This window comes from Nematostella vectensis, chromosome 14 (genome assembly GCF_932526225.1).
Source record: "Nematostella vectensis chromosome 14, jaNemVect1.1, whole genome shotgun sequence".
In the NCBI taxonomy this organism is placed as follows: domain Eukaryota; kingdom Metazoa; phylum Cnidaria; class Anthozoa; order Actiniaria; family Edwardsiidae; genus Nematostella; species Nematostella vectensis.
This window is the reverse complement of record NC_064047.1, coordinates 9,513,133-9,537,184: the sequence shown is the minus strand read 5'-3', so window position 1 is coordinate 9,537,184 and position 24,052 is coordinate 9,513,133. Positions and strand designations below refer to the sequence as shown.

General features: G+C 41.6%; 3 protein-coding genes across 3 annotated transcripts; 2 read left to right on the top strand and 1 right to left on the bottom strand.

Annotated features, from left to right (window-relative positions):
- Positions 1–1,953: 1,953 nt before the first annotated feature.
- Positions 1,954–3,348, top strand: LOC125559800. Its single transcript, XM_048721565.1, has 2 exons — positions 1,954–2,049; positions 2,286–3,348. The coding sequence occupies exon 2, from the start codon at positions 2,686–2,688 to the stop codon at positions 3,241–3,243; it is 558 nt and encodes a 185-aa protein (XP_048577522.1). The 5' UTR covers positions 1,954–2,049; positions 2,286–2,685; the 3' UTR covers positions 3,244–3,348.
- A 357-nt stretch (positions 3,349–3,705) lies between these two features.
- LOC5506308 lies at positions 3,706–6,752 on the top strand. Its single transcript, XM_048721564.1, has 4 exons — positions 3,706–3,902; positions 4,003–5,165; positions 5,261–5,640; positions 5,706–6,752. The coding sequence occupies exons 2-4, from the start codon at positions 4,587–4,589 to the stop codon at positions 5,770–5,772; spliced, it is 1,026 nt and encodes a 341-aa protein (XP_048577521.1). The 5' UTR covers positions 3,706–3,902; positions 4,003–4,586; the 3' UTR covers positions 5,773–6,752.
- LOC116616854 lies at positions 6,555–23,701 on the bottom strand. Its single transcript, XM_032378953.2, has 14 exons — positions 23,638–23,701; positions 22,380–22,573; positions 21,219–21,479; positions 20,185–20,297; positions 19,680–19,910; positions 18,529–18,641; positions 15,894–16,198; positions 13,543–13,791; positions 13,114–13,325; positions 12,164–12,662; positions 11,176–11,409; positions 9,651–9,783; positions 8,461–8,586; positions 6,555–7,847 (listed from the first exon to the last, which is right to left on the bottom strand). The coding sequence occupies exons 1-14, from the start codon at positions 23,678–23,680 to the stop codon at positions 7,384–7,386; spliced, it is 3,177 nt and encodes a 1,058-aa protein (XP_032234844.2). The 5' UTR covers positions 23,681–23,701; the 3' UTR covers positions 6,555–7,383.
- Between the last annotated feature and the right edge of the window lie 351 nt (positions 23,702–24,052).

Sequence of the window (24,052 nt, the reverse complement as noted above, 5' to 3'; positions counted from 1 at the left end):
AAGCCGTAGCAGGCCACGTCAGATTGGGGAGAGGGGGGGGACACAATACAGAAACAATAAGAAAATATTGGGGGTACAGCCACACCCTATTGGTCATTTCCTAAAAGAGGATACTGGCATAAAACTTTAATCTCTGGTGCGCATGTGTAGAACCAGAAAAGTGTAATCCTAATTCTTCTTTGTTTTCGAAAAATAGCGTAGTAGTCTAGTCCGAAAGGAGGCTTCCCGTGCACCCCAAAGAGATACTCGGCTAATATACATATTTGTAATCCTTAGAAGGAGTCCAGAAAGGATATTGATGTTCCCAATTTGAAATCGTGTCCCATCACCTCGAAAACGGCAGCTAAAGATTTGAGCAAAAAACCACAGGGTACCCGAGTCTGAATTTTAGGGAAAATCGCCAAATCTATCCCAAAATGACTATAAACTATAAATAATTGTTAGATTCTAGTAGGAACTCTTTAAAAGTCCCCATTTCTGCTAAATGTTTCAAGAATAATGATAAAATCGTATACTTAGAAGCTAACACCGACTTCAAAATTACGTGATTGCCCACTCTGTTTGCTTTTTTTCATTCGGCTGTTTTGTATTGCTGCTGTTGCATTGTTATCTAATAAATTTAAAGTTGATTTGAAAATTTAAATAGATTGAGAACTGCAAATGTTTGGTATTCCTTTGGAAAAATGCGAACGCCTGGAGACTATTTGTGGTCGACCATTTTGAAACGTCTCTTGCTAGACTGCAAGTATGTAGCCAATAGAATTACTCTCGAAAATGGTAGATTAAGGGCAAAATCATGCCTCCAAAGCTGCAAAAACGTAAGTTAGATTCTCCAGCCGATACAGGCGGAAAGTCAAAGCGTAGTTCCGATATTGTGTGTATTTTGCACGCCCGAGATATCCAGCATGGCGATTTCACACCACTGAGCATAGTACGAGGGACTCCCGAGGAGAAATTGCAACAACTTACCGATATACGGGAAAGGCGTCTACAGCAGGATGAAGACTCTCCTTATCGCTATGAGGATATATGCAGTCAAATACCCAATAACCTTGATGGAATAGATGTAGAGGTGACTGGATTCCACAGAGGTTGTTACCAGAACTTGACCAAAAACCTCGACCGTCTGAAGAATAACAACCAAGAATAACCAAAGCCAATCCATCGCTCTCCCCGAAAGTTATCTGGCACGTTTGGAGTCGAGAAATTCCCTCTTACTTGCATTTTCTGTGAGAAGCTGGAATGTAAACTTAAACGAAAAACTGAACGTTGCACTACGTTTGCCGTCTATAAAGATAAAAACTCTCTGTTGGAACCGACATGGAAACAGGTAGAGCCTCGGTCCCTGGAACTAGGGGAAAATCGTCTGTTCCGTATGATGCAGGGTCAACACCTCTTTGCGAGGGAGGCCCATTTTCACACCTCATGCCGAAAAGCCTTTAATTTGCGCTATTTACATCATGTGGATCGGGAGCCTAACCCAAGAGCAAACGACACAGACGAGGATCGAAGAGAAGCCTCCCGAGAGATGGCGTTTACAGTCGTCGTGGACTATATACAGGAACACGTCATCCGGGAAAAAGAAGTGGTGGAGCTGTCAGCACTTCGTTCTGTTTACGTAAGCGACTTAGAGAAAGCAGGTTTCCCGAATCCCCAATATAGAGGCGAGAAATTGAAAGCTCGCCTCGAACATCATGCCGTCGGGGAGTCAATTAACTTTACGAAAGTGAATCTGGGTGATCGAGGTGCATTTGCTATAACCTCGTGCATAGCGCAGATATATCATTTGCTGATGCGATAGCACATGGTTACAAACTGGGATCGGTGGATAAATACAAGGACGTTGCCCTCTACCTCCGTACTCTCATCAGACAAGCCTTTATGCAATCGCACCCCCTCCCCTGGCCACCTACTGCTGACGACCTCGACATAAACGTGGCTAACGAGGTTCTGCCCTCTGAACTGACGAATTTTTTGAATTTCGTTCTTTCCGGGTCGCCAGAGCCCGAGTGTGAGAAGACAACTCGCATCGTTAGTTCTATTTGTCAGGTAAGATGTTATTGATAATAGTGTACAAATTGTATTGTATTGTATTGTGTAGTCCGGGTTCGGTCCCAGGCTTGGCCTAATTTTACTTGTTCCTTAGTCTTTCGCACAAACATTCTTTTATAAAAACAAAATAAGCTCGCCCCATCACCCAAAACTCTGTGATTCATTTCGCTAGGCTATGATTGAAGTTGTAACAGTAATTCTTGGCCCAACTCAGCCATATCATTACCTTTTAGGACATCTGTCGCGCAACGACTAACGGCGAATGGAAGTTACCGAAGCACATCCTGCTTTGTACTACCATACGGCAACTCTATCGAAGTAAACAGCTAACCACCATTATCAGCAGATTAGGCCACTGCGAGACTTATGACTTCGGGCTCGAACTGGAAACTGTAGTAGCGAAGGCTCTAGATGAGGTTTCAACATTTCTAAGTCCACAGATTGTCACAGGAGAGGCAAATGGCGTGTTCCATCTCGAGTGGGATAATATGAATAAGATCACGACTAATATCCACGGCTCAAACGTCGTGAATAGCACTGCGGGCATTATGGTGCAAGAAGCAAACCCAGAGCTTGACAGCGAAAGTCGAGGGCGAACCCTAACCTCTTTACAAGAGGGATACTAGTCGATCAATGCACGTAGATACCCCGGAGACCCTGGCACCATTCCATATCTACAACCGCGTAGGCGCCAAGCTTCCCAGCGGTGCTGTATTCACCTCGCCGGCTAGAAATGCAGTAGTGTACCAGCAGTCATTAAGGGAGTATGAAGTGTGGATTCTCGCCAGAATCATAGGAAGCAAGGGAACGAAGCAGCTTGTCTCGGCATTTGGAGGTCTTGTATCTGCTACAGGCTCCAAACCAGCAAGGAAATCCACAGTGGAGTACCTTACTCCGATCCACCAGCCCTTTACAGAGTATGCAGTTATCAAAGAGCTTTTACAACGTTCAGAAGATGCAACAAAAGAAGTAGGCCAGTTATATGTGCTCACTACTTTTGACCTTGGCGGATGCATGAAGGCCCTTCCGCTTATCTGGAGGTACCCAGAACGGTATAAGTACCACATCTTCCTCACCGGCTCGTTCCACACTGGCATGAACCACCTTGGCATGTTAACTGGGAACAAATGCAGGGGCTCGGGGTACAAAGAAATCCTCATAGAAGCCGGACTTGTGACAACGGGATTTTAGCGAGTGTTCTGAGGGAAAAGGCTTATGCGAAAGCTCTGTTTTGCATAAAAACTGTCAGTGAAGCAATGGAAAGATTGATGTTTGAGAAATTCATCGAAGACGAGGAAGTGGACGTGACAAAACCTGTGATACTGTTATACCTCGTTCAAGAATGCAATCGTGAAAACCTTGATCATGCCTTGCAAGATCCGTCAACAGTCACAATTCTGGAGAATTATGAATCGTTTCAAGATAAAATGGATACCTCGGCAAGACAGCTACGTTTTGGCTCAGAGTGATAGACCAAGCCCGACTAAACTTCATGCTTCAGTACGCAGTGAATACAAATAACCTGGGGTTATTCCATCTGTGCAATGCGAATATGGCGGACCTCTTCTTTGCATTTGAAGGCCAAACTACGCGAGGTAAAAATCGTTACTAGTGTATTATGTGAATGAGCAATTGATTTTTTTTAATGTCTTTATTCTATTTCTATACATGTTACCGGTACTTGGCTTGGTTTGACTTGTTCTTGACGAATATTGAGCAATCGCATCCTGGTGCGAAGGTATTGCTGGAGAATGGTGCCATCGCAATTGCGCGGTCTATGATACCTGGAGCCCTCATCGCCGTCGACAAGACGATGGAAGAGACGTTCATGAAGTTTTCAAAGTCATCAGGTGAGCATGAGTTTGATAGGAACACTTTGCACTTTGTGCTCATAAAGTGTTAATCTTCTAAGTAATAGCGTGTTTCTAATTTATAAATAACGTTTTTTAGGTAGATTTTCTGTTCTTTTCTCCTTGTTCGGAGCATACCAACGATGGTGCCGAACAACTTCGACCCGAGTCCAGTACTTTGAGAAGATGCTCGAGACATGCGGCATGGTTGACGACCCTGACTTTCCCAAGGCTGGGAGGCACCGGGAACTGGAAAAATCACAGATCAAGAAGTCAGAGGAGGCGGTCCAGCGCACCATCACTGGGATTCGTAACTTTACCAATCCCTTTGATGTAACCGACAAGGAAAACCTCTACTGCATTGCTTCTGGTGATCCAATCCCCCCCGATGTGGCAGCGGATGTGCTCTCTGCCGAGGCCAGAGGCAAAGAAGCCAAGGAAGCATTTGTACAAGAGCGTTTCATCGATGGATCTTCAGAGGATCTATTCTTCGAGCCTATTAAACGACAGAAGCTTAAAACCATGGAGGCGACAAACAAAAGCGTCAAGCTCACTGGCTCACAAGGAAAGTTACTGTAACACGTATCAATGCATTCTCAGAATTGATGTAAGAGTCTTAATTGTGTCTATTATGTGTATTTTCTTCAGGTCCTTCAGTACAGAGAGCAAAGCGATCTTGCCTTTATGCTTCTTGTGAAATCCCAATTCCTGGAGGAACCAGTTGACCTAGATGAGCTCATGACATATTCACTCACGCCAGTCCCGCACAGCCTTGGCACTCCCGATGGCTTCCTGAATAAGGCCAACAAAGCAACGATACTGCACTTCCTGATTGACGATTACGATGGTGATGCGCTCTATCCATCCGAGAAGTGTTTGTATATTCAAGATGGAAATGCTCTTTTCCACGCTCTTACTCAGCTTCCGCCGACATTTGGCGAGATTTGCCTGCAGATGCTAGACCAGATGGTGACGAAGAAGGATTTCATATTTTCCACAGACAGCTATCATGAAAACCCCATCAAGAGTCAGGAAAGAATACGACGTGGAAGCTCTCCGAAATACATAGTTGACGGACCGGCGACAAGAAAGCCCGCCGAGTTCAAGCTCTTTCTGTCCAATGATGCCAACAAAGTTCAGTTGTGTAGACTCCTTCTACGAGTGTGGGGAAGCAGCGTAGCGGCAAGTCGCCTGGAGAAATGCGATCGTGGAATCTTGGTTGTGGAGGATAAAGCTTACGAATGCGAACCATTGAACGGTGACGTAAGTATCTAACCATTTTGAAATATTTCTCAGTTGTGGTATCATTTTTTAACACTGTTATATGTTTGATGCTAAAATACGTTATTAAAATGAAGGTAACAACGCATGAGCTCCATGAACTGACATCAAACCAGGAGGAGACGGACACCCGCGTTATTCTGTATTTGAAGTATGCCGTGAGGATGGGATACGAGTCCGCCGTAGTCAGGACCCCAGATACTGACATCTTGTGCATCCTCATGCACTATGCACCGTCACTTGATGTCAATATCTACCTGGACATCGGAACTGGAAAGAACCGTAAGCTTATCAATTTCAGCGAGCTCGCCGAGTCAAGGGGAGGCGAATACTGCACAGCCCTCCTTGGTCTTTACGTATTCACCGGCGAAGATGCGACAAGCGCGTTCAAGGGCAAAGGAAAGGTCGGCCCTCTAAAGAAGCTCCAGAAGCATCAGAAGTACCAAAGGTCGTTTAGGTTTGTACATTTATAATTGAACATGTTTTAGTTAAGGATTTGGTGCTTTTGTGATACTTTCTTAGTAAACTGGGCATGGAATGGACCTTGGATGGCGAAACGATGATGAGCTCGAGGCGTTCACCTGCTTGATGTACGGGTATCCCAGAGAGACCTCGGTCAACATGGTTCGCAGCATCATGCTGAGGAAGATGATCGGAGAGAACGAACGGTTGACAATCAAGTCAAAAGTGGAACAGTCTCGCCTCCCTCCCTGCATAGATAATCTAGTGCCGCACATGCATCGTGTCAAACACCGAGTTGCGAGTTACAAGCGTGCAGACCAAGCCGTCTTCTGGCGTCCTAATCCCTTTGAACCCGGGCAAGGATGGGAAAGAAATGACGACGGCCTCTTGGAACCGGTGTGGTCTTGTGGCCCCGTACTTCCAACCAGTCTTATTGACATAGTCGAGTCCACTGTAGACGAAGAAGAAGACGAGGAGGAAGACGGCCCAATTGAATTCGATGAAGCCTTTAGCGATGAAGACGAGTAGAGGAAAACTCAAGCAAGTCGAAAATTATGCAATTATTATGCTGCATAAGGCTTTTTTCCTTTGCAACAACATAAACCAGATGATTCAAAAGATATATTTTGATTATCTATAGATAATACGTTATTTCGGGACAAATTTAGCGATTTTCCCTAAAATTCAGACTCGGGTACCCTGTGGTTTTTTGCTCAAATCTTTAGCCGCTTTCGAAGTGATGGGACACGATTTCGAATTGGAAACATCAATATCCTTTCTTGACTCCTTCTAAGGATTACAAATATGTGTATTAGCCGAGTATCTCTTTGGGGTGCACGGGAAGCCTCCTTCCGACTAGACTATAGTTTTGTCCTGTCTATATTCAACAATCACAGGGCAACCAAAGGCTACTGTACCGTATACCGTATATATTTATGGCTATCAAAGCTTTAAAATTACAGAAGTGCATTAGATTTTAACCATTCGCTGGTGCTTCTTTATTAGTTTTGGGCGTTTAATGTATTTTTTAGTTAAAAAAAGAAATGTAAGATTGAGCAAGAAGCAAACTTTGATATATGAGAAATGCAAAAACGGTGTGACCAAAAAGTTGCTAGATACATTTTATAGTAAATAGTATTTGCGATCACCTTTGATTAGAGAGCCACTCATAAGAGTGCTGGTAAAAGGGGTAGGGCCACAAATGTAATGTGCCCACAAATTTATCATGCCACAACTAATAAGAAGTTGTCTACAAATGTAACAGACCCACAATTGTAATAACAAGTTGCACACAACTGGTATAACCTGGATCTCACTAATTGAGTACAATTTTCTTAAATTTTCTTGTTCGGGTGGAATAAGGGGAGAATGCAGCATTTTCGTGAATCAGGCTATTTTTAGACGCGCGGATTAGCCAATAAGATGCGATCTTTGTGTTGACGTTTTGGCTTAACTCATCTGCCCGCGCAGTCTCAAACAAAAAGCTATGTTCTCTCTCCGATACTTTGACTTTCGTTGTTCTGTTCTTAAATTTGAGCTTATAGATCCACCTCTACCGACTTTGAATTCTAATTTGCAGTATTTCTTTTTTGTAAACAGATTCAAACCGACGGGTGATGAACACTTAAAATTAATTCTTCCTAAATGAAATTTGCGCGCGCAACAAACTTCCAAACTGATTTCCCCGCTCGTGCGCGCGCATCTAAAGATAGCCTGGTCCATAAAAAGAGCCGTGACACTACTCATATAAAGATGATTTATTGCATAATAGCTCCATCCTCATAGAGATATGTCCTTGCCAAGTTACAGGTCGCACGCGGATAATTATGGCTGAAATTGTTGGCCTAAAAATGTGCTGCACCTTTGTATTCCTATCTGTATTCCCTGTTAGTATTTTCCCGCCATCGTAGGAGGTAAAATCTGATTCATTCTCACTGTACTCCACTTTGTACTCGGTCACCCACTGGTCATATTCCTGCCGCCCTTGGGTGATAATTCCTGTAATTTTTGTGATTCTGCCAAACTCGATTTGGAGCCATTGGTTTTTGTCATTGACTTTTGAGGACCAGGCACCGGTGCCCTTTGAGTCTGCCACAGTATCGAGCCTCGATCGCTGGGGACGGTGATTATTGTTATACATGGTGGACGCGGTGATCACACTGTCAGGGATGTCTTTGTTTTTCATTCCACATGCGAATAAACCTAAAAAAAGCACATATTTCGTATAGTAACACCACCGGAGTTGCAGTTTACGGGATTTTGAGCCCTCGTGACGCCACGAGGCACAGGGAATCAACACATAAGTCACATCTTATTACACGATTTAAAAAGGAGATAACGTAATTTTGTTTGTTTCATGCTTCGCATTAGTTATTTGCCCCAGAAACCACGTGACTTTTTAACGGAAAATTTTTGCCAAAATAAACAGAAATTATTACCGCTATCTTGAAAAACAAAAAAACAATAATATAAATAAAGCGCTGAATAAGTTGTTTGCGTTGTTGGTATTTTAAGCCGGAGCGTGCGTTTTTGCCACCGAAAACGTCGCGTAATTATTTAGTTCTAGTCGCCTACCACTTTCTAGAATTAGCCGACGGAAGGGGAAACGTTGTATCGTGCGTTATTTGCACGTGAGCGCACGAATAAAGGCATGATTGGGCTTTTTTTTTTTTCAAAAAAATTATCAAATTGAAGAAAATTTAACAAGTCACTCCCAGTGACAGCCTGCAGCCCCAGATCCAAGATGGCGGCCGATTAGCTGATGGGTCGATTTGTTTGGCGATAATTCACCGCCTGAAACGGCTAGAACACGTACCTATACATTGTTTATCCTCGCCCTTGGGTTCTTGTCCTTCTACAGTACACCTCTCAACACAAGTATTTCCAATTTTTGCGTGACGACATCGCCCACATTGTGAAGGGTCATCTTGGCTGGAACAGCCTTTGCGGGAAAAAGACGTTGTCAAAAACCGAAAAAAAACCCTTCGTCAATATGCAAACGGCGAATAGCAAATGCCAAACGGCAGTTCTACGACCGAAAGTTGCTTCTGGGTTCTAATTATTCGTACAAATAAATGTGATAAATAAACTTCTGCGATACCAAAGCAATGGATTGATGGTCTTCAATGGATTGTCGCATTATTTTTCCCACATTGTCCTGTATACGATAGAAATATAACGAGACACATAGTACAGTTCGGTCTTATAACTTCCATTTGCCATTCGACATTTGCTGTGCCAACGTTGAGGTGTATATAACACAGGTCACTCTTCGAACGACTTGCAAGTGGTATAAACACCATAGTGTAGATAGCAGGGATTATCCGGGTACTGCAGGTTTTTAGGCGGGAATACAAGGCGAGAAAACTATTGGCGGGAAAATTATTGGCGTAATGTGTCATTTTGGGGGCAGCCTGTAGGGAAAAAAAAATCAATCATAATAACAATCGACTTCTAACAACTTCTCAAGCTATCGAATATTTATCTTTTCTTTGATATTATAAACAAAGGGGAATTAATATAAATCTTAAGTCTGCAAAGTGGCCCCATCAAACAAACAGTACTAAATACATGGGAAGTAGAATATATATTTTTCCTGCTCGAATTATTTTATCTGGAATGTTTTTTCTAAAGATTATGGCGTGCGCTCGAATTTTTATTATTTTTGATTTTTATGTTTTTAGGGTGGGAGGGGAATTCTGGGTGTGGTTAGTTTATAACCTTGGTATTTCTGGGGTGTGTAATTTCGGGCTCAGTCGGACTCTCCGTTATGTCTATAGCTAAGTACCCCCTCCCTCCCTTCCATTTAATATTTGTGTTTTCAAGGGGAGGGAAGAGGAAAAGGAATTCTGTGTGTGTTTAGAAACTTAAAAGTCTCAATTCTTGTTATTTCTGGTTCTCTTGTTGTGTAATTTCGGGTTCTGTCGGACTCTCCGTCATGTTTCTTGATAAGTCCCCCCTTCTTTCTGCGTGGTCGAGAGTCCCTGTTACTCTCTTAACTCTTACCCATTAAAGGATCGCAGAGTCTGTGGCATGGCTTGTTAACACAGTATGGGCTGTTTTCTTCGGGACTTAAAGTAACGCCTCTACATTTCGTCTGGATTGAGGCTCTCCCTTTAACCACGTGGACATTACTGACCTACAAATACCAAACATATGCTTCACACTTGTCTAAATGGGAGGGACAAACAGGCCTGTAGCCAGGATTTTGAGCGGGAGGAAAGGAGGAGGGGGGGGGGTGAGTTCATTTACCAATATAGCGTACCATTTTCTCATAGGTAGATCGTCCTACAACGAAGTGCTACTAATTTATGCTTCACCCTTATCTAAAGGGAAGGACGGGGGCAATCTTTATGCAGGTTTGCATCCCTAGACAGTTGCGTACACAGGATTGTCAGGGAGCTAGGGGGGGGGGGGGGGGGGGGGGGGAAGTGCGCGGTCATAGGTATCATGTGAAAAACGAATAGCATTTGACCCCCGCCAAAGGGGGTCCGCGCGCACCCGGCGACCCCCCTCCCCCCGTGTACGCGCCTGCTAGACCTAAAAGGCGACACTCAGACATTGGTAGATTCAAAAACAAAAATGGTTACGCTTATAACACACGCTTTTCTTTCTGACAAAAAAATTCTGGATGATTCGTAAGAGCTGGATAGCTTGCTTTACTCTGTTGTTTATCTTACAAAGTCAAGTGATTCATTAGTTTAAGTCGCCTTATCGCCCTGGTATATTCGACCTATTAGGTCTTACGAACTGAACTCTGTGCGTACCGACACCCATTTTGCATGAATGAGGGGAATATCGGTAGTATTAGTATATTAATGTCCCGTTATAACATGGATGGGCATACTATATATGGCTAACAAATAATAAGCATGTCAATAAATGGCTGTCGTTTTTGTAAATGGTCTAAAAGAGCCTGAGGCGAGCGCGCTTGAGACCTGTGATATTCTAAAACGATAGGGACTAGACTCCATTTCCAAGATGGCTGCCAGCAAAATCGTAGTAAACACAAATTCCTGCAAGTTTACGTGGAAATTCTCGACTTACAAAGTTCCATAGCGATAAAAAAGCAAAAAAATTGATTGAAGCGGGACTCCCAAATATGGTATGTAGTGCCTAATAAGGAAATGATCGAGCGAGCTAAAAAAAACGACAGTTTTTCAAACAAGATTGACTGATATGAAATATAAGGAAATCCTTGGAAAAACAATGAACCCCCCCCCCCCTTGCCTGCAACCCTTGATTCGCCCCCCCCCCCCTTTTCGGAACCGCTAGATCCGCCCCTGATTTTCCTATAGACCATTTTCACGATGTTGCGCGCGCATTCAAAATTCCACAGAGTGGCAGGCCACAGCTGATCCAAAATGGCGGAGTTTACAGACGAAGCTCTAGAAAAAGCTACCAGAGTGCTTCTTTTGCAGAGTTTTGGCGCTAGAGTCAAATTCCCCTTTGTCCGCATCATTTCGGATAGCCCGCCAGTCTGTGGCATTTTGGACGCGCGGAACATGGTGAAAACGGTCTATTCCCTTACTTGCAGAGACTTTTCGCCGTTTCCAAACGCATAGTACGAAGCATCAATGGGATTCTCTGTGTCCACAAGGGATAAATACACGTCTCCTCTGTGGTCACGTCCATGAGATTTCCCGTACTCAATAACAGTACTCCCCTCGCCCTCCTTTATACACACGAAGTACGGCTGGAACAGGAACGGGTCACCAAGTCCAAGAGCACTCTTGTGGGTAGTCCCAACTTTATGGAGGCCTTTCTGTATTAAGTATATATGAAAAGTATATAATAATAATAATAATAATAATAATGACGACGACGACGACGATGATGATGATGATGATGATGATGATGATGATAATAAAGACTTTATTTAAAGAGGAAGCACTTAATAGCCAATTTGCTAATAACCTTGTGGCCCTCACCTAAAATATTACATACCAAAAATTTACAATTACACTTACTAAAAATATATGACAAAAATGGCAGAGAAGTATATATAAATATATATCTATATATAGCTATGTAAAACTATATCAACACTATAAAAATTAAACGTTAAAATGTTGCAAAATCTTTTGATCATGTAGAGCTTTGTTCCATAAATTAATTTTAAAACATCTAAGAGAGTCTACTTTTCTGGCTTATTGTGCTAACATTACGTTTATGTCACGATGTGTACATGTTTACAAGGCCTTGATTTGAAGCTATTCTTTCAGAGCAGACATAAGGAAAGCACTAGCTGATACGTCACAAACAAAATGATTGCTTGAATTTTTTCGGCTGTAGTTTTTAGTACACTACCAATCTTTTACACGTAAAAGTATTTAAAATAAATATAAATGCCTTGAAGATGGGAACATCGCCAATTCTAATAGAATTACCTTAAATTCATCTTCCAGACAAGATCTTTAAGGTTTTTAGGTCTTTAACTTAGATATATTGGATATAGTAACATCTTTCAGTCAAATTTTAATAGTTACTCATGTTTTTGAGGTTAAAGTTTTTCCTACCTTAAAGATAGCAACATTTTCCTGGCCAATTCTTAGGTGGTACCACGTGTCCTTGTTGCTCGGGTTCAATGAGAACACGACGTAGATCGGTCCTGCACTGGCCGCTGCGAAATGTATACACTCGCCTTCCCGTGACCGCTTGACCATGTTCTCGTTAAGCCATTCCACATTACAAGGCCATAGGATCTGTCTCAGTTCGTCACTTTCTACCATTTCACGTTTACCCGAGGGCCGTTCTTGCTTACCGCTTCTCGGCCATGTAACTAAAGCAACTGGTATGTCCTTCAGTTTTATGTTGTATGGTTTATTTTCCCCTTCAAAGTAGGCGTCGTTTAGCGTGAGGAAACCTGTTCCCTCGTTGTAAACCAATTCTACACCAAGTATCGTAATGATCTTCTTATTGTCTGAAGTCTTCTTATTGTCTGAAGCTACGGGCTCAGGATAAGCGTTGTACAGAACGAATTTTCCGGTCTCGTCACTCGTGAACCATTTGTTATTCCTAAAGGATATGAAAAATGTTTCTTACAGATTATTGACTGGTCAAGCCTTACGAAAATAAGTGTTTTTGGAATATAACTAGTTCTTTTTTTACCCGAATGTCTCAAGTCATTTTATTCGGTTCATAACCCCCAAAAAATATATATTAAAAAGCCAAATCTGGTTATTTGCACTTCAGTCTCACGTTATTTGTGTTTTGAAAATCAGTCCGTAATATAAGGAACCTATAGCCATTGTATGTAATTGTGTCTTCTCTCTCTATCTGGAGTAGCGCGTTTTCCAGGTTTTTCCGTCATGTCCTTATTTCACTGAATTACATCAAATTCGATTATATTGATTACATGATTTGTTACCTGCAAGCTTGAAACTCCAAGCTAACCTTGACCCCCCTCCCTTCTATTATCGAATTAAAATATAGTTCGCTCCTTCCTGGTACCGCATTCATACTCAACCTGTATTTAATCCGCCTTTTCATGTCCTTTGCTATAGTTGCATGTTTCCCGTAAAGAGGCTTGCGCATGTCAAACTCCACCTCCGCGATGTTTGTTGTCTCCTTAAGTTGAACCCATGTCGGATGCGTGTTTACTTCAGTAGGTCCGCCAAGGCCGAGTTCACACGACGGGGAACCGGGGCCGATAACGATTTCGTTCGATAAATTAGTATTCTGGAATTTAATATAAAAATAAAATAGAAGCTTAATTGCTAATAAAAGTCCGCTCAAACTATCTTTAAAAACTACTTACTAGAAAGTCATATGTACTAATCCCCGTAATACCAAAGAAGTTTTCTATAGTCCAAATAAATATTCATGTTTAAAGACCCTCAAAATTCCGAAGGGGAGAGAAATTTTGTTGCGGACTTCTTCTTAACTTGAAGCATACCTCACTCAAGTAGATTTCTATCGCTCGTTCTAGGCTCTTTCTTGTTTTTCTGATCTTTATTTCCAACGCTTTGCGGCTTTTAAATTTGCATTTTTTATCTAGCTCCATACTTAAAGCAGCCCTGTCGCACCCTTTGCCTGAGTACTTCTCAGGGAACAACTCGCCCGCGCGGAAATTGACGAGTTCTGTGATGCTCCCCAAATGGAACTTGTATGCTTTGGGATATTTGGGGATGCTGGCTAACCATTCCTGCAAATCAGACATTAAGCAAAGGACATTAGGTAAACTATGATGGTATCGAGAGGGTGTGGCGATGGAAGGGGTGACGATCGACGGTGATGGATAATGATTATGGTGATGGTGGTGGTGCTAGTTATGTTGATAGTGATGATAACATGCTCAAGGTGCGAGGCGTATCTTAAAATTGACATTATTAGCGAGATGTAAATACGAACCAGATCTTTAGTAGGTACTGATCTCCTTAGGAAACTGAGTGCATAAAGGCGCTTATTTGCCTTCTTAACTATAAAATCTATATGAATGTTTCGAGTTAAGTCTTGGCTAATGTGAACGCCCAAGATCTTTAATTTTCTACGCGCTTGATAACTGATCCCAAGAAAAACAGGCTATTGAAGGGGGTGGGCTGATACTGAAAGAAATTAATTACCATTTCCCTGCTTTTTGGGGGATTTAGGCGCATCCCCTGATAGTAGCAAAGCGGTAGATATCATTTGTTACACACGGAAGATAATGATGGTGATTGTGTTGGTGATGTCGACGGTAGGTGACGATCGACGGTGATGGCTAGTGATGATGGTTGTGCTGGTGCTGGTGATAATAATGATGGTGATGGTGTTGTTGATGGTGATGGTGATGATTCTGATTATGATGGTGTTGTTGTTGTTGATGGTGATGATGATGATGATAATGATGGTGATGATGATGATGATTATGATGATGATGATGATGGTTGTGCTGGTGATGGTGATGATGATGATGTTGATGGTGTTGGTGATGTCGACGGTAGATGACGATCGACGGTGATGGCATAGTGATGATGGTTGTGCTGGTGATGGTTATGATAATGATGGTGATGGTGTTGTTTGTGGTGACGACAATGGTAGTTGATGATCGACAGTGATGGCTAGAAGTAGTGATGATAATGATGATGATGATGAAGGTGGTGGTGGTGGAGGTGGTGATCTTGGTTGAGATAATGGTGTTATTGATGATGACGGTGACGAGGACTTGATCTTCGGATCATCATAACATGATTGGTGATAATAGACGAATGTACTAAGAAATCGCGTTTTTTTTTTTTGCAAACTCGCGCGCAACAACAACAACAACTTATTCAGTGCTTACTAATAACCATAGCAAGAAAATTTAGCCAAAAATTGTCGTTTATCCGGTCACTTCCATATAAGGAAACTAACATCTTCCTTATTTGGAAAACCTGCACGCCATTCTTGTCATTTTTAGGGCTGCCTTACCGCAGGTGCTTCGCAATCTTTGTGAATTGTATTCAGAAGAGAAAAAACATTGACTGTGACCATCTATAGTCAATGAAGAAAGCCTCTGAAAAAAAAAACAACTAAAATTCCTCGGTACCAGACCCCTAAAACGACAACTGTTTCTTCATATGCCAAAAAGTTATATACCAGAAAAGGCCTATTTTGATTATAAAAAAATTGTTTTCTTGCTTTTATTTTTGTTGCTGGCATGAAGACCGTAGCTATTTCTGTGCTTATTTAAGTATGAGTTCGCAACTCAAAAGCAATGATGACGACGATCAAGCTGATAATGATGATGATTATAATGATTAGTGATGATAATCTTAAAAGCAGGTGCTTATGATGGGATTGATAAAATATTGATAGCTAATAACAGGGTCTGGATGGGGGGGGGGGGGGGTCTGCATGTCTAAAGTCAGTTAAAATTTCCATAATTTGTCGGTAAGAATTACCGGTCTTTGTCGGTAGTCGGTGAATCTAAGTTAGTATTCGCTTTTGTACCGGTTTTATGTTTAAACAAGATTAAACATTATTTAGGATTGATTAGTAATGAATAACTTATTGATAATAACTTAATTATGGATAAATAATTGACAGAAAAATTGATGCAACAGGAAATGCATAGTGCAGATTCTGAAATGGCCGAATTTAAGTAGATTGACGATGAAAGTAAAGAGTAAAAATACCGGAAATAATAAAATGTCGGTAGTTGGCAAATCCTTTTTTTGTCGCTAGTCACTAATTTTTTTCATGTTATGTCGGTAGTCAGTCGGTAGTCTTTTTAAGCCGTTTGTCGGTAGTCGGTTAACCCCATCATCCAGACCCTGTAAAACACACCTTTAGCTCGTTCTTGAACAGAGGAGTGCCTTCATCGGCAATGACAGCAGCAATCTCGTGACTACCTCCTTGAACAACAATCGAAGATGCGGAGTATTTATTCTCTGATTTTTCGTTTTTCCCTTCTTTAGATGAGTACTTAGCACCACCGCTTGTAAACAGGCCTTTGTACTCCGCTTCCATGACAACGGACGCTTCCTCTTTTGATGCTATTGAGGTGCCTTGGAGAGTTTTCCTGAGCTCGAGCTGCCCACCGAACTTTGCAGACTTGACATAGTGGGTCCCCCAGCGAAGAATGAAGTCCTCTGTAATGCGTGACAAGGAGAGGGTTAAACAAATAGGAAAAAAAAAACAAATTAAAGATAAACGTACTTCACTAAATTTGAAACATTTAAAAATACAAAGGTCATTTTGCAAGAAAACTTTAAACATGATAATATTTTCTGATTGGAAATCATCTCAGCAACTTGCTTGAATAAGCAAATAAAAATGATGCAGAAATTACGATATTGTGCAGGTTCATTTCCAACCGTAATTCAATGTTCCATTTCTGGAGCTATTTGCGCATGCGGTAAGTCGTCGTGAAGCGTGGTTGCCGGCTGGCTGGCTGGTTGGGTTTGGCTGACTGGCTTGCTTTGCTTCCCAAATGAACTTTGGACCCTTCTTTCAGGTTCAGGTACCACCCCTCCCCCAGTGTCAAATTGTTTCTTGTGAATCCCCTACCACCCCTCCCCTTTTCAGTAGATGTCTCGTCATGTGCTTATTTGCTAGCGTGGGTATCCTGTGTCGTGGCCCACTATCTTCTTATCAACACGTTACTTGCGAGCGAATATTTATAGGCTAGTTAATTGCTGTAGAGACAACCATGTGGGAAGCTAGTTTGATGGAAACGCCCAAACTCACAAAATTTCGATTCTTAACCCATATCAATTTCACACTTTTATAAATGAGTTCGTAACTAATGCTTTTATTTTTTTTAATTGTATAACTCGACAAACGATATAACTCTGACTACGCATGCGCAGTAAAGCATAACTACCTCATTGTGTACATTTATTTTTACTCCGGCATTTTTATACTCAAATTAACCAAACTCATAAAGGTACCAAACTTGTATCAAACTCATTTCCCGTTATAACTCGAACTTTTCGTGCTTGATCGAGTCTTGTTTATTATCCATGCAACAACTGCAAACTGGAATCTGACAGTGAGCGTTTAGCGCCACTCCCGACTGAATTATTCCGGCAAACTTCCTTGGCAACTTCGGGAAACAGCAAATCGCCGTATGAAATTCGTAACACAATTAGACTTGATTCCAGAACTCCTATACGAAGTTAAGAGACTCAACCGAAGTATGTATTGATATTAATAAGACTGACAACTCTGTGATTCAGGCTCACCAAAAACTTGGACTCGACTCTGCCAACACGACTATTGGGTGTTTGGATTGATTTTTTTTACTTAAAAGTACTCTGTGAGTCACATCTCAATATTCTATCTGTGTGCCCTAAACAATTCTGTTAGATAATAGGAACATTATGGTTGCTTCTCTTAAAAAGGAACTTCAAAGGATTCAAAATAATTTTTTTTGTCCTTTCAGTTTGATTTATACTGATATGGTTTTACATAAATATAATTTTGTCATTTATTAATTTTTTTATTTCCCAAAATGAGAATAATATTTCAATCTTCTTATCAATACCAACTTCCTTAAAACATGGATCTCTCCACCTAATTTCAGGAGGTTTGATAGAAATTATACAATATCTCTAGTTAAAAGGCAGTCAAGGTATACATTTTACTTTTGGTTTTAGTAGCCAGCCGTTTTAGTTTGTCATTGGTGGACTAAAACTGTAGAAAATATAGGTGATCTGTGTCTGCTTGGTGGAGACAACGCTATGGCCCTGTTATTTACAACACATTGTCAGCTTGGATTCAAAGAAACTGAGTTCTGTATTGAAGCTCATTCCATCTTGTGCTATTGAACAATCAAAATCTCACCCCCCCCCCCCCCCCTCTCTCTCTCTCTCTCTCTCTCTCTCTCTCTCTCTCTCTCTCTCTCTCTCTCTCTCTCTCTCTCTCTCTCTCTCTCTCTCTCTCTCTCTCTCTCTCTCTCTCTCTCTCTCTCTCTCACTCTCTCTCTTTCTCTCTCTTTCTTTCTCTCAAACAGATACTGACAACTGCAGCTGTATCAAAAAGGTTGGGTCGTTTTGGCCAAGGGAAAAAGGAAAAGATCCTGGAAGGTGTTTAGAGAACTTGCTAGTGAAAAGGTCTAACACAAACAGACAAATGTCAGGTGTCTGAAAAGGGTAAATTAAAAGGCTCAACAGCTCAATTGCATTCTAGCTCCTGTCATTTAAAATACTTAAAACGTTTTCATTGGCCAGCAATGAAATGCTTTCAAATCATCCTTCTTCGCAAGGCGCTGACCAATCAAAAAGAACCAAATGCGATACCGTTAGTTCGAATAACGGAAGCCAGAAAACAGTTTGCTAATTGGAAATTGCTGACGAGAGTTCGCAACATATTAAAAATCGCAGTAAGCAGACTCTTATAACAACTAAGTATCTAGAGGCCTATTAAAAAACTATTGCAAAAAAACATTTTGCCTTTTCCACTAGTAACAGTTACTTACGAAAAGCCCTGGCTTCATTGGAATTGGAGTACGATTCAGGTAAGTCCAAAAACTCTTTGAGAAAGGACTGGCTGAGGTCTGATGGCTTTACTTCGTCCTTGAAAATCTCATATCTGGAAAAAAGCAAAAAGTAATTAAATGCTTGAAGACTATATGGCAATAACGTTGACGATTACCGTGAAGATGATAATGATGATGATGGTGAAGATGACGATGACATTGACGATGATGATGATGATAATGGTGACGATGATGATGATGATGCTGAGACAACGATAACAAAATCCCAACATAATGAAATGATTATGGTAATTAACATATATTCTGATAACGGAAATGATGATAGTGATGATGTTAATGATGGTGATTATGATGATGATGGTGATAATGGTGATGGTTTACAGTCGCGAATTCAGGATTTAGAAAGTGGGGGTGACTGAAGTATATATTTCATATTACATTACGAGAGCGCAGATTCAGAGGATTTCAAAGGAATTCTGCCAGCGAGTTGTCGAAAAACTTGAAAATCTCATGGCGAAAACCTAGCATATTGCGTACTATATCGCAGGCGTGGCATATGACTAGATTCAGTGAATGAAGGCAGCATCCTTGATATTTGGCATCCGGTGCTGATTTAGCTATTCCCACATAACCTCTTATCCGAGCTCATGGATGAGCTCATATGTCTATGCCCGCGGCAGTTGGTCAAGTCAATCTCATTTCAGTCAGTCAATACATTTTTCTTGTATCGTCGCCAGGGGGCTCTCCATAAGAGTAGACGATAGCGTGATCGCCCTATCTATAAAACTCTCTCGCTTTTGTTATCCCTTAGGGGGTCTCACAATGATTTTAGAACTTAGGGTTAGAATTCGACCACACCCAGTGTGCTATCTTTTAGGGTTAAAAAATGTTGTTGAAAAGTGCCATCCGATGGGGTTTTCGACTTTTCTGTTCCGCCAGTCAGACCATTCTGATTCATAATTAATGCCCTATTTAGCCTAGTGCAGTGTCCTGGCTTTTTGTCTTGTTTTCGTCCAGTGAATATCGCGATACATCAAATTCCCAAAAAATGCTTTTTTTCGTCCAACAAGGGGGTGACATGTCACCCCCGTCACCCCCTTGGATCCGCCACTGGGTTTAGATGGGTTTACCTTGAAACATCGATGTCATAGACAGACAGATACTGCTGTGTGTTGGAGCTCTCAGAGGTTCCCCAAGCTTTCTTGACTCCACCATAGAAAAATAAGAAAGACCCCGAGACTCCAGCTTCCTTCTGCAGGAAACTCTGATACTCGGATCGTGACGAGAACGTGTACATGTGGGCGGACGTGTCGTAGATGCCGTGGACGTTCATCGTGTCTGGAACCTGGTCACCATCGTATCTGGACAAGAAATTAAAGGAGATAAGAAGGGATAGAGGTTTTTTTCATCATGCCTTCCTAATGTCGTAATTATTTGGTCCCAAAATATTTCGACGCCTGCTACAGCTTTGGTAATAGTGAATATAACAGCGCTGAACACAGGAGTCACGTAAGATCGGGGGGCACAATACAGGAACATTAAGAAAATATTGGGGGGCTAAGCCACGCCCCCACTGGTCATTTCCTTATAATTTTTGAAGATAATGGGATAAGCCACACTCTTTGTGCGACTTACTTGGAATGTCCTCCACAGCTTCTCTGTATGATGCTCATTTTCCTGGACTCAGGGCTGAACTCTCCTTTGCCGTCAAACCCAACACCAATAAACGCAGCCCCGTCAATCATGTCCTGTTACAAAGCATTCGTATCGTTTAGAATGGTTGATCTTGGAATCTGATTGGTTTGTCCTTGTTCCCATATCTTACGATCCGGACTCGATATTGTGACTATGCTTGTGAGCAGCATACATTAATTTCTTTTCACAGGGGGCCTCTACAATTTTCAATCCCCTGCGCTTGAATAGAACGTCATAATGCCAATTTTTTTCTCGGATACCCCCTAGAAATACCCGAGGCCCGATTTTGACCCCTAAAAAATACGACGCCAGAACACGCGCATGCGCATACGTCATTCAGCACTGTCGGTTCAAACTTGTATTCACAAGACGTGTCTGGCTCTTGATTGGCTGGCCTTATTTCTTAAGATAGCAGGCCCGTACCCATGTAACCACATGGGGTGCGAACGCACCCCCCACAACAGCAGAAATTCCACTTTTTCTTCTCAATAGACGTGCTATTTGTATACAAAACTATAAACCATAAGCTAGATCACTCTGGTATGTAGCCAAATCCGACAATAAACGTCCCGTGGAAATACTGAAAAGACATAAAAAAAAACCTTTTTTTCTTTCGGAGGTGGTTAGATTTTTATCAGAGAACTCACCCCCCCCCCCCCCCCCCCCCCCCGTTAAATTTAGTTCCACATTTTCGGATTTCGCACTTCGCACCCTCCAAAAAAAAGGCCTGGATAGCCAGTGTTATTGAAAAAAACTCATTATTATTTTTAGCCCTTGTAGTATCACAGAACAATGACCGTTTACGAAGGGGGGATTCGCCGCCATTTTGGTTGAGTCAGGTAATTCAAAGACGCGGTTCACCGTCTTTTCTAAAAATAACCAGTGTTTTTTTAAAAAAGCTCAGTTGCACGCTCCTAGTGATGGGTTCATTTGTGGGTTCCCGACACGATAACAGGAAGAAAAGAAATGCTTACCCGACATTGTTTCGTAGTTTCTTTGGCGGTGTAACACGGATCCCCGGGTTGATAACCGCTACCAAAGCACCCATTCATGAGAGCGGGTCCAACAAAGCCGTTGGCGTATGAGTATGGGGGCGGGTCCATCTTTTCTGACGCTTTGCCCTCCGCTTTTTTTCCATCATCGTCACTCGACAGACCAATCCCATAATGCAATCCGGGTGGTGCAAACATGTCATCGTTTTTCCATCCAACATCGGGTCTGATGTCCAAGAAAATCTGTGGTTTATATCAGCACGAATTAGAACAAGGAAACACTTAAGAAGGATCAGGAATTGAAAATTGTGATATTTTGACTCCTAATGTTCGCGCATCCCAGAAACTATCTTATCCATGCAGCGTTAAGACCTAAGGGGAAGGGGGAAGAGAGTTACACAGGAGGCGAATCGAATTTTAATTCGATTAAATTGAAATTATTTATTATGCTATAATTTACGCTATATCTGCGATGCCGGATGAAAACCGATCACTCAGCTTCTTAATGCATAAAACTAATAATTTTAACTTCAGACAATATGATACCATCTAATGTATTTTACTGATTGATTGATTGGTTGATTGATTTACATTTAATATCAAATAAGGTTTTGTTACACATGACCAAACAAATTTGAGCCACCACCCCTCCCACCGGTTCAAGAAATGACAACTCCTTTGCTTTCTTTTAAATCAAGTTTTCTTAACCCAATTTACGCCGTCTGCTTGTTTATTCCTGGGGAAGATTATCTAAGGTGTGACGTAACAGGGAACTTATTGCTCATCTATCTGTAAAAAAAGCCCCGATAGGTGCGGGCTCCCTGTGGGCTAGTGGTAAGGGTAGTTAGTAGAAGCAGGGAGCCTACCTTTTGTTACAGGAAGACCACAGGGAGCCTAAAAGCGTAGGAGGTTCTACCTTTTGTTACAGGAAGTGCAAAGGAAGCCCAAAAGCGTAGGAGGTTCTCATTTTTGTTTCATGAAGAGACTATACCTTTTATTTCAAAAAGAGCACAGGGAGATCAAAATCGAAGGAGGTTCTACCCTTTTTGTTTCATGAAGTGCACAGGGAGCCCAAAAGCGTAGGAGGATCTACCTTTTGTTTCAGGAAGTGAACAGGAAGCCCAAAAGCGTAGGAGGCTATACCTTTTGTTTCAGGAAGTCTTCAGCCCTTTTTTGCTGCTCATCAACTCTTTCCTGACCCTTTTCGCTAATTTTGTTGCCCTGCTTAGCCGCTATTTCAGCTGCTCCCGCTACTATTTGTGGATCTGCCCGCCTGGTTCGAACCTCATCATGTAGCAGGAAATATTTTTTACGGGAGAAGCGAGTGGCGGCTTTGTCTAGAACAAAAGCATTATATTTATTTTAGCCTACCTGTAGGCTTTGATAGTTTTTCCTACACGAAAACACCGAAAACACGGAGTTCGCATAACCCGGCCGCCATCTTGGCTAATGCGCTCCACAGGGGAAGGTAGAAGAAAAGTGCGCGGAGTATTTTTTCTCCCCCTCCCCCAGCGGAGCGCATTATCTAAGATGGCAGCCGGGTTATGCGAACTCCGTTTTTTCGGGGTTTTCGTGTAGACAAAACTATGAAAGCCTACAAGTAGGCTATATTTATTATATATCGACGCGTAAATTAGGCTTTTGATTTGGATCAGATCAGGATCCTGGACGATTTTGTACTCTTTATTAAAGAGAACGTCTACTACGATATTAACTTCAAGTCCCTAGCAATTTCAGGTTGATGTTGTTTTAACGTTTCAAGGTTTTACTGACCAAAAACACCTTGGGAGACCAATATCGCCTACATTTACGCTTCCGCACTGTACCGACTCACACATAATAAAAAGTCGATGTTAGTAAATCGTCGCTTCCCAAGCTATCCATTTTTTTCTTTAATAAAGAAAAAGAAAAGGAAAGAAAAGGTTCCAACTAGAAAGAGGCGGGCGTAAGGGGGCGCGAAAACAGCAAAACCGCACAGAAAAACACAAAGAAAGCGCACAGAAAAACGCCAAAAACCGTCTAAATAAGTCAACAACCGTAAACCGCGAAGTCTAGAGAAACCGCAATACAGCGGAATAAAAACCGAAAACCGCTCCAGATTTAAGGTAAACCCGCATCACCGCAAACCCTTACGCCCCCCCCCCCCCTCTAGAAAGTAGGAGCTTACTTTGGCGTGTTTTGATTGCTAAGGCCATTAATAGTTTTCTTTAGGCGAATCTATTAGGTAAACGAAAGCTCAATAAAAGAAGCGACTTAATACTAATAGGATAAGTATAAAGATCAAAATCACTTGTGACACCTATATTCAAATAAACGTTATGTCTATCAAGTTTTTAAACAATCCCACAAACTTCAATGAAAATAATATCACGTAAAACAAAGGAACATGTTTCATACTCACCCGCTAAAAGAAAGAAAATACAAACCACCAGAAGAGCTTGCATGTTCTCCTCTCAACTCTAAAGCAGAACAATGACACAAGGAAAATAAACACTTTACTTTTGTGATAAAATACACCCGCAAAAATGAAATATTTATGTGACAAGTAAATTTATTGTGACAACATTGTTTGTTTTAAGGTGGCGAACAAAAATTATTCATTAGATGCTGGGAGACGAGAATTCAAAAAAAGGACATATATCAGCTACCCAAAATAAAGTTAATCATGAGCTACAAATTGTGCTTATGGTAACAACTTTATTATTGCTATTGATCGTTACAAGCGTATTTACATCAGAATAGTGGCGCGAGACGGAAAAACATAAAAACTGACAAAAACGCGCATATTCTAGAATAGCGCGCGCTATATACAAAAA

What these genes read in the sequence shown, in the direction of transcription:
- LOC125559800 (XM_048721565.1), top strand. Translation starts at nt 2,686, where the DNA reads ATGCACGTAGATACCCCGGAGACCCTGGCACCATTCCATATCTACAAC.
- LOC5506308 (XM_048721564.1), top strand. Translation starts at nt 4,587, where the DNA reads ATGCTTCTTGTGAAATCCCAATTCCTGGAGGAACCAGTTGACCTAGAT. An exon ending in GCGAACCATTGAACGGTGAC is followed by an intron (nt 5,166 to 5,260) that starts GTAAGTATCTAA and finishes ATTAAAATGAAG; the next exon opens with GTAACAACGCATGAGCTCCA. An exon ending in AAGTACCAAAGGTCGTTTAG is followed by an intron (nt 5,641 to 5,705) that starts GTTTGTACATTT and finishes ATACTTTCTTAG; the next exon opens with TAAACTGGGCATGGAATGGA.
- LOC116616854 (XM_032378953.2), bottom strand. Translation starts at nt 23,680, where the DNA reads ATGCAAGCTCTTCTGGTGGTTTGTATTTTCTTTCTTTTAGCGG. An exon ending in AAACTACGAAACAATGTCGG is followed by an intron (nt 20,298 to 21,218) that starts GTAAGCATTTCT and finishes GCTTTGTAACAG; the next exon opens with GACATGATTGACGGGGCTGC. An exon ending in TGTTCAAGAACGAGCTAAAG is followed by an intron (nt 13,792 to 15,893) that starts GTGTGTTTTACA and finishes TCTGATTTGCAG; the next exon opens with GAATGGTTAGCCAGCATCCC.